Consider the following 13,317-nt stretch of genomic DNA (forward strand, 5'->3'; position numbering starts at 1 on the left):
TTATTTATACCCCGCCCATCTGGATGGGTTTCCCTTCATCAAGTCAGTGGCCCACCTAGACCAGCATCCTGTTCTCACGGTGGCCCAACTAGAGGCCTGCAAGCAGGACCTAAGTGGAGGGAGAACATTAACAAATTACTTTTATAAAATAGAAAAAAATGCTGTTATGAAATGCCAGCATGTTTTGGTAATGGCATTCTTCAGCAACACAAGAGAGCTGGTTTTTTCCCTCCAGGGCCTCTGATAACAACAATTTACTATTTTATAAAACTTTTTTTCAGTCCCATGTTGAGGTTTTGCCTCTATATTTTATTTTATTTTAGTTTCCTAGCATGTGATGCTTTCTAGCCCCTCCCCCCAATTTAGAGTGGCATTTAAGGTTAGGGTGGTAGGATTTGAATCCAGCACCTGAAATGACTTGAATTAGAATAAAGAAGTAAACTAAAGTGAATGAATACTGGACTGTATCACTTCATACTGTGTGAGAGAGACAGTGTCGTAATTTCTAGTACTGTATGTTGCTGGGAAATTGGAAGGTAGGGGGGAGATCTCTCACATGAGCCTTGCACATTACCAAACCAGTCACTCACACACATACCACACAGGTATTTCCCTGTCTTTTCACTTGTGAAAAACCTAATCCTCTAGTGTCAAGAGAAAAATACAGAAACATATCTGCAAAGGCATTGTATCTGCAAGGGAAGCTCAGCTCAGGAGGCTGTGACTCCTCGCTGAGCCCCAGGTCTCCAACAAAGGGAAAATGTCAATACCAAATGCAGCAATTCACTGATAAATGTATCTATGTACTGGCTATGTATGTTATTCTATGAGAAAACTTTAGAAATTCATAAGAAATCATCAATCTTCTCAGTTCCAATGGCATTTAGGACCCAGGGACGTGAGATATAAGGGGTAAAAGGTAAAAAAAAAAAAAGGTAAAGGACTCCTGGGCAGTTAAGTCCAGTCAAAGGCACCTATGGGTTGCGGCGCTCATCTCACTTTCAGGCCAAGAGAGCCAGCGTTTGTCCACAGACAGCTTTCCTTGTTGTGTGGCCAGCATGACTTAATCGCTTCTGGCGCGACGGGATACTGTGACAGAAGCCAGAGCGCACGGAAACGCCATTTACCTTCCTGCCATGGCGGTACCTATTTATCTACTTGCACTGGCGTGCTTTCGAACTGGTAGGTTGGCAGGAGCTGGGACAGAGCAACAGGAGCTCACCTCGTCGCGGGGATACGAACCATTGACCTTCTGATTGGCAAGTCCAAGAGACTCAGTGGTTTAGACCACAGCGCCACCCGCATCCCTGATATAAGGGGAGGGGTTACTGAGCCCATCATAATCCCATAGATGTACATTCAAGTTTGCAGGACCTTCCCAAGGAGTCATGTCTGGTGATATCCTGCCCCAAGAGTGTCAGACAGATAACCATCTCAATCACAACACCTTCCCACCCCACAGTGGGACGAAGTCCGGACAAGACAAAGGAGTGTATCTGACTTGACTCAGGGACCAGGGAACTTTAAATACTTTCCTTTGTACTGTGATGGAATAAGTGTGAAATACTATATTTGAGTGACAGGGGCATGCCTGGCTCTTAGGTTCTACCTGAGACCACACCTTTTCTGTGACATATCTAGGTAAAAAGGTAAAGGACGCCTGGACAGGATTGCAGCATTCATCTCGCTTTCAGGCCGAGGGAGCCGGCGTTTGTCCACAGACAGCTTTCCGGGTTGTGTGCCCAGCATGACTAAACCGCTTCTGGTGCAACGAGACACCGTGATGGAAACCAGAGTGCACGGAAACACCGTTTACCTTCCTGCTGCAGTGGTACCTATTTATCTACTTGCACTGGTGTGCTTTCGAACTGCTAGGTTGGCAGAAGCTAGGACAGAGCAACAGGAGCTCACCCCGTTGCGGGGATTCAAACCGCCAATATTCTGATCAGCAAGCCCCAGAGGCTCAGTGATTTAGACCACAGCACCACCCGTGTTGGTGCTGGAGGAGACTCTTGAGAGTCCCATGGACTGCAAGAAGATCAAACCTATCCATTCTTAAGGAAATCAGCCCTGAGCGCTCACTGGAAGGACAGATCGTGAAGGTGAGGCTCCAGTACTTTGGCCACCTCATGAGGAGACTCCCTGGAAAAGACCCTGATGTTGGGAAAGATGGAGGGCACAAGGAGAAGGGGACGACAGAGGACGAGATGGCTGGACAGTGTTCTCGAAGCTACCAGCATGAGTTTGAGCAAACTGCGGGAGGCAGTGGAAGACAGGAGTGCCTGGTATGCTCTGGTCCAAGGGGTCAGAAAGAGTCGAACACGACTAAACGACTAAACATCAACAAACCACCTGTGCCCTCCCGGTTACATATATGATGTCTTGATTATGTATTATAGGAAACTTAGGGAAACTTTAAAATACTGATGTAACCATTGTTCAGGGCTTCTGGCTGCTTCGTCTTTGTCTTAGTGGGAAGTCTTGTTGCAACAATAAAGATCAGGCCTACTGGCTGCTGTTTTGCTTCTCTCTCCTGGCTGAAGTCTCTTTCTTGTGACCCCCGAGCTGAACCTATGGGAGCCAACGTTAGGCAATTGTGGGGTGCTCAAAGGACTCCCTGTTACAGTACTTCGCATAAAAAGGACCCCACATGCAGAAAACAAGGGTATGGCAGAGGGAAATTGAGAACAGGCACCTCCCTGATGTGCTAGTCTTCTACATGCAGAAAGTTGTGTGTGTTTTTAAAATGTGTTGAAGCCCTGAAAAACGCACCTCCACCTGTCTGCAATGATAAACATTTAATTAGAGCTATTTGTTTTGGATGTTGTATGTGATGCCAATAAAGGTTTTATGATACAAATTAGAGCTATTGGTTGTAACCAGCACTGTGCAAGAGGAATTACACGATCATGCAATGGGACTTCACCTTCCTCTCGTCTCTCTGCCCTCCCCCAGGTTTTGAGGATACATTGTGTGGGGGGAGGGAAGCTGCAGAGAAAAGGAGGGGCACGTTTCGTTGCGTAAGTATAAGTCTGTTGTGCAAACAGAACAGCAAACACATATTCCTGGTAGGGGAGAGCCTTGGGCAAATTGTCAGCCATGAACCCAGAAGAAATTGCCATGCAGATAAGTATGAACAGTGGTCATTATGAATTTAATAGTGGTCATTCACACACACACGTGCAAAAAATAATAATGCCAGCTTATTTATTTATTTATTTATTTGCACTTATATACCACTTAATATTCCAAAAATCTCAGTTGCGACTGTAACATACGACATCCTAGCACCAGTGAATTCAATCCACAAGCGATAGCGTGGAACCTCTTGGTGTGTTGTAAACTTCACGTTGCAATCTCCGTTGCAAGTTCCTTCATGCACGAAGAGCCACCTTCAGGACAGTTACGAAGTTTCCTGGGAAGTCATAAAAAATGCTTCCCGCACTGCTTTTTCAATATTAGTGTCTTCACAGATAACATTAGTGTCTTCACACAGATAATATTGCATCCTAACCCATATTCAAGTTTCAAAAGTTCCTTAACACCTGAATCCACACCCTCACCTGCTAGATATATTGCTGCCCTTGTGTGTTCTGTTCTGCAGTATTTTTGCTCTTATAGCTGCAGAAACCTGCATGCTGCAGCGTCTTTGCATACACATTTATGTAAAGCACTCCCCCTGCCCACCCAGGAATTCTGGGAACTTTAACTAAAGGGTGCTGGGAATCATAGCTTTGTGAGGGTAAACACAGGCATCTTTGGGAGGACAAAACACTCTTTAAATGCACTCTAAATGTACTGTGTATACGCAGCCTTTTGCAGAACAAAGGCATCTTTGGGAGGACAAAACACTCTTTAAATGCACTTTAAATGTACTGTGTATACGCAGCCTTTTGCAGAACAAATAAATGCCAATTAAGCAAAACAGACATGCAGTGCTATGACGGAAGACAGCACTCGAGTTTAAAAGTAAACATGAAGTAATCCAAGGCATGTGATTTGTTCAAATATCCCTAAAGAACAAGGATACTAAATCGAGAAGCTGCCTTGAATCTCAATAATAAATGCAAAGGGTGTTTATGAGGGCTAATATAGCAGAAGTGCTGGTGGCAGATCGGGGGGGGGGGGGCAATAGACCACAAAGAGAATTTCCAAACTATTACTATTTTAGGGTAGGGTTCAATCACATACTGGCAGCTGCCCCACCACCCATCAAGTAAAACAATAGGAATACTGAACTAACTGACTAATGTTTGTTTTCCTTCCCCCTGCCCCACCAACAATTTTATGTCATTGGTTCTGGGTTTCACTAGTGGGGACACTAGTGAAAGTGATGGCTGGTTCAGGCAACCAGAAAGAAGTGCTATTCACACAATCACTCACTCTTCAGAACTCATTGCCACAAGAGTCATCCACTAGCTGGGAAAAACCAGAGGATGGTGTTGCAGGAATTTATGTCTAGGTTGGAGGGGGGTTGCCCCTCCAGCAGATATCATGCATATGCAGCCCACTACCAAAATCAGCACAATCACTTTTGTGACTTGTCCCCACAAAACACTTGGTCACAGTTTCTTCCTATCTATTCAAAGGGCCTTTGCTGCACGATAACAAATCTAAGACTTCACTGATAAATGTATCTCTGTACTGGCTCACTGGAAAACTTCAGAAATTCATATAGAAACGTGAGCTCAGCTACTTAGCAGCCCCTCTGCCTGAGTGATAATCCCTGGCATCCTGATACCTGAGTGCCAGACAGGTAGCCATTCCAGAAATAACAAACCCAGATGAAGACAAAAGGGTGTGATTAACTTGGCTGGGAAACAGGGAAATGTAAATATCTCTTTTGTTACACTTGATGGGTGTTTGGTGGAGGGCAAGGAGAACCATGGGGCAGGGTTAAGGATGCTCTGATTACTGCCACCAGACCTCCCCTTTCATGATGTAACCATGATGTAGTTTGGGGGGGTGTAACATGGGGATTAGCAGCCAATAAAAGTTTGGGGGATCTTTTGTTCAGGGCTTCCATCTTGTTCCACCTTGTGGCAGGTGGGAGTCCTGTCGCGACAGTCTTCAATAAAGAACAAGCCTACTGGCTGCTGTTTTGCTCTGGTATTCCTGGCTGGTGTCCTTGTTTTTTGTCCAAGGGAGCCCTCAGATTTCTTCATTAACAATGGAAATACGTTCCCAGTTCCTATTTGACATTCTTCAAAAGCTGCTCCTAGGCATGTTTACGAAGAGGGATGTGCTTCTTACCTACCGAGTTTGCATATGATTACAGCTATATTACCTTGTTTAATCCAGAGGTGCAGATGCAGCCAATATGAGGGCTCTGTAGAGCTCTCCAGTCTTGAAATAAATGTTCAGACTGCCCCTAAAGAATACATTCCTCAAACAACCAGAAAGCTGTTCCCCTGTGTCAGGTGCTATATGCTGATGCACACAGCCACAAAGTCTATTTGTGCACCATGCGCTCTTGTCCTCTCCCTGGTACAATACAGTCAAAGAGCTGGGAGTCTTATCAGCTCTGAGCCCCACAAAAAAATAACCTTCGGGCCACGGCACACCATAAATCCAGACCACAGGCAATCTGTCCCCTGTGAACTGACAATCCACTGGAAAAACAATCTCTCAAAGGACCTGTTGATGGCATTTTACCATTGTACTGTGGGGAGTGTATTAACTTATGGTCTGTGTGTGTGGTTTGGGAGCTGCACAGTCAGGGGAAAAACAATGCTGTCCAGGGTTGTAAAGACTGCGGAGAGAATAATTGGGTGCACTCTTCCCACCTTGGATCAAATCTGTGCTTCCGAGTGCCATAAGAAAGCTGCAGAGATAGCGCAGGATAGTGCGCACCCCAGAAATGATCTCTTTCAGCTTCTGCCTTCTGGAAGAAGGTACAGGGTTATTATAAAAACTAGGACTAGCCACCTGAGAAACAGTTTCTATCCAAATGCGATTTTGGTTTTAAATGCAGTGTTAGGAGTCTCCATGGGAGTGTACTGTATTTTAAAAATGGGGTATCAGAGTTTTTAGGGGGCTAACCAGGTTGGGATAGCTGGGATAGCAAGCTTGTTGGTTTTGAATGTCTGATGTAGATTTTTTCCCCAATTTCGTTGTTCTGTATGGAACAATGACAATAAAGATTATTGTATCATATCATATCGAACTGTAGTACAGGCAACTCCCCATATCCACGTGTTCAATATGTGTGTGACCACACAAATATGCATTGCACCAAAAAGGGGGCAGGGTGGTGGCAGAACAGGGTGTTTGCAAGCTTTTTCAACGGTGTTTCAAATACAGTCAAACCTTGGTTCCCAAACGGCTTAGTTGCCGAACAAATCGGCTCCCGAATACTGCAAATTCGGAAGTAAGCGTTCCGGTTTGCGAACGTTTTTCAGAAGCCGAACGTCCGACGCAGCTTCCGCTTGAGTGCAGGAAGCTCCTGCAGCCAATCGGAAGCCACGCCTTGGTTTTTGAACTGTTTTGGGAGTCGAACGGCCTCCTGGAACGGATTAAGTTCAAGAACCACTGTATATGCTGTTTCAGTGCCTGTAAACTGGGAGTTGCCTGTATTTTCCTTGCAACAGTACGAATCCAGGTGGAAACTGCAGGAGAAGCAGGTGAGATAGATTTAGCCAAGATGCATGACTCTGAATCAAGGCAAATTAACTCCAGTCGGACTTGGGAACGAGGAAATCCACCCTTGCCCCAAATGTGTTGGGGATATTCTGCTCTGGTCAGACCTCACCTGGAGTACTGTGTCCAGTTCTGGGCACCACAGTTCAAGAAGGACACTGACAAACTGGAACGTGTCCAGAGGAGGGCAACCAAAATGGTCAAAGGCCTGGAAACGATGCCTTATGAGGAACGGCTAAGGGAGCTGGGCATGTTTAGCCTGGAGAAGAGGAGGTTAAGGGGTGATATGATAGCCATGTTCAAAGATATAAAAGGATGTCACATAGAGGAGGGAGAAAGGTTGTTTTCTGCTGCTCCAGAGAAGTGGACACGGAGCAATGGATCCAAACTACAAGAAAGAAGATTCCACCTAAACGTTAGGAAGAACTTCCTGACAGTAAGAGCTGTTCGACAGTGGAATTTGCTGCCAAGGAGTGTGGTGGAGTCTCCTCCTTTGGAGGTCTTTAAGCAGAGGCTTGACAACCATATGTCAGGAGTGCTCTGATGGTGTTTCCTGCTTGGCAGGGGGTTGGACTCGATGGCCCTTGTGGTCTCTTCCAACTCTATGATTCTATATGTCGGGCTGCCAACAGGAGCAAAGCTCTCAGGTCATTCCAGCAGGCAATATTATCAGCAGCTGAGGTCCACTTACTTTGAAGCACCAACCCATTGGATATAAGAACATAGGAACCTGCCTTATGCCAAATCAGACCATTAGCCCCTCTAGCTCAATATTTGTCTAAACTGACCTGCAGCAGCTTTGTGGAGTTTCAGGCAGGGGAAATTCCCAGTCTTGCTCAGAGATGCCACCGAGGACTGGATTTTGCAGGTGAGGCGTGGGACCTACCACTGAGCTATAATAATAACAATTATAATAATAATAAAATTATTATTTATACCCCACCCATCTGGCTGGGTTTCCCCAGCCACCCTGGGGCGGCTCCTAACAGAATACAGTGGTACCTCGGGGGTTAAGTATGTAATTCGTTCCGGAGGTCCGTTCTTAACCTGAAACTGTTCTTAACCTGAGGCACCACTTTAGCTAATGGGGCCTCCTGCTGCCGCCGCGCCGCCGGAACACGATTTCTGTTCTCATCCTGAAGCAAAGTTCTTAACCCGAAGTACTATTTCTGGGTTAGTGGAGTCTGCAACCTGAAGTGTATGTAACCTGAGGTACCACTGTATTAAAAACATGATGAAAGATCAAACATTAAAAACTTCCCTAAACAAAGCTGCCTTCAGATGTCTTCTAAAAGTCAGGTAGTTGTTTATTTCCTTGACATCTGATGGGAGGGCGTTCCACACGGTGGGCGCCACCACCGAGAAGGCCCTCTTCCTGGTTCCCTGTAATCTCACTTCTCGCAGTGAGGGAACCGCCAGAAGGCCCTCGGAGCTGGACCTCAGTGTCTGGGCTGAATGATGGGGGTGGAGACGCTCCATCAGGTATACTGGGCCGAGGCCCTTCCCACTGGCTTTCCGCTACCACCAAGTGAAGAGAAATTTGTAGAAGTAGTCATTGGATTTGAAGCGGAAGCCCTTTTCCGGAACATAGCCCTGGAGAGAGATCTTGTACCCTTTGGCCTCCACGTCAATCTTGATGCAGTCGAGTAGGTCAGAAATGCTGGGAGAGGCTTTCCAGGGTCCAAATTTGACCACCGATTTCTTGTAGGAGTCCAAGCCGTTGAGGGTGTCGTGGCACTTGATGACATCCTCGTCGGTCTTCATCACGCACACCATGACGCTAGATTGCCGGGCCGCTACTGCCTCTGCCCTCGCGATGCGGATCATGAGCTCGATGTTCTCGTTGTAGCTGGGCACGCGGGCGAGGAACTGTTTCCTGGCCACCAGCTCCCCAAAGATCTGGGGAGAGTCCTCCAGCTGCTTGACCAAAGGCTCGATGTCGTAAAAGAGGGCTTCCTTGTACACCTCCTGGACGCAGTTCGTGGGCACCTGGTTGCTGCGCAGGTATTCCAAGATGTACTTGAAGTAAGTCCCGGGCCGGTCTATGAAATATCTTCCCTCGGGGTCAGTGCGGGGCTTGGTCTGTCCACTGGCAAACATCTCAGCCAGCTTGGAACCAGGGTGCTTCTTCAAGGTGCTTAGGGTGGTGGTGAATATCTCCCCGCCAACATTGAGCTCTATGATTTGAGACTGCTGGAAACAAAGAAAAGGAAAGCAAGGTGATATCCAGGGAAGGAAGGATGGATCTGTCCACTCTGATTTCTCACTGTTTATCATTTTTCCAATCTTTAAGTTCATTAACACAGGCTTTTGGCCCTTATTTTGGAGGGTAACCAAGTATGTCTGGGGTCTTTTGCACACCTGCTTTTGCAAACCCTCCAACATTTCTCTGATGAAAATAGGGATGTCCTATTCCATAATAATAATAATTTTATTATTTCCCTTTCTTTCCCCAGGGCTACAACAGTTTAACAAGAAGGTACAGCAACTCGGGCTGTCAGTGGAAATTTTGTGATCGATGTCCCTACCATCTGCAAAGGCTATAATAAAAACTAAGTTGTGGGATACTGAACACTAAGAACTAACAGTAGCAGCAGAGAAAACATGTTCCCCTCTTTATTTTCAACTTTCTTGGGCCCATGAAATTAACCATAATTACCTTGAATTTCTGCTTAACCCTCAAGAAAGGAGGGCATTTTCAGTGGCCAGATTTAATTCAAATCCATCCAATCTCCTTTGGGGAAGGTTCTCAGGCAGAGTGGAAAGAGAAAGAACTTGCCCATGCGAAGACCACCTGGTGGAAACCCTTACACATATGGTTCTCAGTTGCCAGCAATTTCTAGATCAACTCTGTATCCCCAAATGGAAACCAGAGTCGGAGGTCATACAATTTCTATTCCTGGGGAATGATCAGGAGCTCACCAAGTTAGTGGCTAAATATCTCTATGTGGTTTTTTGTCGCCGAAATACACTGCAGACGTCTGATCTCCCTGGAGACCTAGAGATGTGACAACAGACTTCTCTGCCTCCTTTCTTTTAGCAAATGTTTTGTGCCACTGGGGAAGTGGTAATTCTGTATTGATTCGTTTTGCTTTGGATGTTGTATGTGATGCCAATAAAAGGTTTTACAAATTTATACTCCACTGGCATTGCCCCAGCTACTCTGGGCGGCTTCCAACATATATAAAAACATAATAAAACATTAAACATTTAAAAAACTGCCTTCAGATGCCTTCTAAAGGTTGTATAGTTACTTATCTCCTTGGCTCGGGGGTCGCATGACTCTATAGCCTCCAACGTTTCTCCGATGAAAATAGGGACGTCCTAAGGAAATGCGGGACATTCTGGGATCAATTCAGAAACCAGGACAGCTTCTGTAAATCCAGGACTGTCCCTGGAAAACAGGGACACTTGGAGGGTCTGCTTTTGGTGGGGTGGACCTGTCTTTTTCTAAATATTTATGGATGAGCATTTTGCGTTCTTGGGTTGTTGTTTTTTAAAAAAATATCTTATTAATAAACAAAATAAATCAAGGATGAAGAGCATGATGTAATACTGTTACCGCAGGTTGCAAGCATTAACGTTGAAACGTTCGAAAGCATTTTAAAGAAATACTGTACTCATTTCCCCATAAACCTGTTAGGCTGGTTAATAGGTATATTTTTGTAATAAGGTTAGCTTAATCATAGTTACTATGAAGCCAAGGTTCTTGCTTTATTCATGTTCTTATACTTGCTTTTTATGGTTTGTTTGTTTTTTGCTATTTCTGTTCTTACATTGCTACTCGTTTTGAGACACTTTCATGTGAAAAGCAATGAATAAATACAATATAATAATAATTATAATAATGGCAGAACAAGGACTCATGCAGACTTCCATTTGTGCCACAATTTTTTGTCCCGCCGCTTTCCCTGAGAAAATCCTCTGCTGAATGGGAACAAACGTAAATCCGTGGAAACACCCATTGATATTTGTTCCGATTCAGTGGTAAACAGAGGGTTTTCCCAGGAAAAGCGGCAGGACAAAAAAAAAACCCCACCCTCTCGTACCTGAGCTTGGAGGTTCCAAACCTGAGCCTGGAAATCATGGCATAAACAGAAATCTGTTTATAATTGAAATAAATGAATAAAACAGAACCAGATGAGCCCTGAGACACATCACTGTCGCATTGAGGGCTCACCCATTTACCCCTGCTCTGCGTTTCTAGATGCAGGAAAACCCACGTTTTATCGCTAAACAGCAGATTGTTTTTTGCTCAGATTCAGTGGGAAACTGCGGGTTACCCCAGGGAAAGCACCAGAACAAATGGGGAGGAAACACTCCGAGAAAGCCCTGGAAAGCCCATGCCTGTGGAGAAAAGGTTGGTGCGGATGATGGTCTCTGACAGGGCCGGATTTAGGTTTGATGAGGCCCTAAGCTACTGAAGGTAATGGGGCCCTTTATACGTCCAGCTGTCCTTTGTCAGCAACAAATTTCTGCTTTTTTTTGTGTGTTGAATATATGCTATATGGTAATTTATGGACCTAATAGGTATCTCAAGCCATTTGCACATGTTGCCATGCAATCAGTCCATGCAGAATGGAGGCACCCTATATATAGAAAGGAGCGAAACAGTGATATTTTAGGGAGCAGGCTAGCAGGCGGGGCCCATGACTTACATCAGGGATGTCCAACTCCCAATAGTCTGTGATCTACTCACAGTATAGAAAAACTGGCAGTGATCTACCCACTGCCGTAAAAAGACTGGCAGTGATCTAGCCAAAGTTGTGGAGCTTGAGCTTTTTTTTTAGGAAGACAGAGTTGGGTTTTTTTGTGAGGAGATCGCTCAGGGGCCAGAGATCAACCAGGATCTACCAGGAACACCCCGTGATCTACCAGTAGATTGCGATCTACCTGTTGGACATGCCTGACTTACATCATAGGAGCCTGCACAACACAAAACACTCTTGCTCTATGTAGGTTTTATTTTACTTGTTTTTTATCTTATATTTTGGAAATGTACATCCATTTTTTTCCTTTAATTTTTTTTGGGGGCCCCCAAGAGAGTGGGGCCCTAAGCTATAGCTTGTTTAGCTTATATGTAAATCTGGCACTGGTCCCTGAGACCAGTATTATTAACTTTGATTAAGAGGAGCTCTCCAGGGGCTCCGGCAGAAAGCAAGAAGTCACCAACTTACCTGGGCCTTTCTGTTACCTTGTGATGCTGGGAATTGAACCCATGACCTTCTGCAAAGCTCGGAGCTGCACTGCCCCTCCCCAGCTAGCTGTTCCAGGAAGTCCTGGGCCCCGTGATTCACTCACCGTTTGCAGGTTGCTCCCAATTTGTTTCCGAAGGGAATTCGATCCTGACGAAATGCTCATCTTTCCCCTTCAACTCACACCTGCAAGCTTCAGATCCGCAGGAAGGGCAGCCAGCCCCAAAAGACCCCAATGTGGTGGAGGGGTGCTGATTTTTCTCTCTTTCTCTCCCACTGCAGGTTTTGCCCTCGCAGCTGACTCCGGCACATCCGCCTGCCTGCCACTTGGCGGCCGCAGCTCCCTGGAGAACTTCCCAGGTGAGTTACAGGTGCAAAGCAGGTAACCCGCAGGTGGAAATATTTTTCCGGGCCGGCCTGTCTTCTGGCAGCGAACTTTTGCTGAGCAGCCCAGAGAGAGAAGCACTGCCTATATATATTCCTCCCTGTGACACCTGCGTAAGAAGCCCTGGCTAACACCCAGCCGGGCAAACCAGACCCTTCCACTTTCTTCAGGTCTCACGTCCAGGTTAGTGTAGCCTGAAACACTCCCTTCTTGTGAACTGGTTACACCCTGCTCCCACAGCTTATCCTGAGCGACTGCTCTGTCTTTTAAAGGCACAGGAAGCTCATTCAGAGCTTAGCCGCTCTTTTGGGAGACCGGTCAATTGCCTGTTCTAGGCAGGGCTGCCCTCTCTCTGAACCAGTTTGCAGCTCAGTTTGCAACTCCTAGACTCACCTTTGCCCCTTGAAGCGCAAGTGACTGCTGTGGCCAGGAATCATAGAGTTGGAAGGGACCCAAGAGTCATCTAATCCAACCCTCTGCAATTTCAGGAATCTCAGCTAAAGTATCCGGCTTTGGTTAATATGCCGGGAAAGTGAGCATAGCTGTCAACTTTTCCCTTTTCTTGTGAGGAATCCTTTTTGGAATAAGGGAATTTCCCTTAAAAAAAGGAAAATGTTGACAGCTATGAAAGTGAGGCACCGAAAAAGTCAGGAATGAATGAATGATTAACGGTGTTATAAGAATTTTAAGTTCTCAAGTGTAGAATAAATATTTGCATATGCGCACGTATCTAAATATATGAACCATGTGTCTGAAATAGTACAGGGGAGCAAATCCTGTCTTGAGGGCCTATTTGTGTATGAATAGGGTGAGCCTGTGACCTGGATTCAGGGACTAAAGTATTAACCATCACCAAAGAATGGCCAGGCTGCCAAGGTAATGCAATCATGGACCATTGTCAGGTATCCTGGCAAACAGAATTTCTGCTGTAGACCACCTCCTTCTGTGATGTATGTATGATGTTTTGGGGGGTGGTCTTGGGCTACAGGGTGGGCAATTTCAAAAGTCTATATAAGGGCTTACACCCCAGGTTCACTAGCCACTTTGCTTCTCAATATACTCTGGTTGGCCTCTGTTGTTTTCTCCTACCGATAGGGA

General features: G+C 45.7%; 1 protein-coding gene and 1 long non-coding RNA gene across 3 annotated transcripts in view; one reads left to right on the plus strand and one right to left on the minus strand.

The window, feature by feature from the left end:
• The window catches only part of LOC308475413, a 171,463-nt gene that overhangs the window by 29,812 nt on the left and 128,334 nt on the right, over nt 1-13,317 (plus strand). The window lies entirely within an intron of this gene.
• Nucleotides 7,097-12,438, minus strand: KCTD14 (potassium channel tetramerization domain containing 14). 2 transcript variants are annotated; one of them, XM_081002445.1, is made up of 2 exons: nt 11,941-12,438; nt 7,097-8,829 (listed from the first exon to the last, which is right to left on the minus strand). In XM_081002445.1, exons 1-2 carry the CDS (start codon nt 11,998-12,000, stop codon nt 8,158-8,160), a joined length of 732 nt encoding a protein of 243 aa, XP_080858571.1. In that variant the 5' UTR covers nt 12,001-12,438; the 3' UTR covers nt 7,097-8,157. The 2 variants fall into 2 exon arrangements, with proteins under 2 accessions (XP_080858571.1, XP_080858570.1); XM_081002444.1 differs by having other exon boundaries at nt 7,097-8,832.

The sequence above is a fragment of the Podarcis pityusensis genome (genome assembly GCF_964106645.2).
Source record: "Podarcis pityusensis genome assembly, chromosome: 4".
In the NCBI taxonomy this organism is placed as follows: Eukaryota; Metazoa; Chordata; class Lepidosauria; order Squamata; family Lacertidae; genus Podarcis; species Podarcis pityusensis.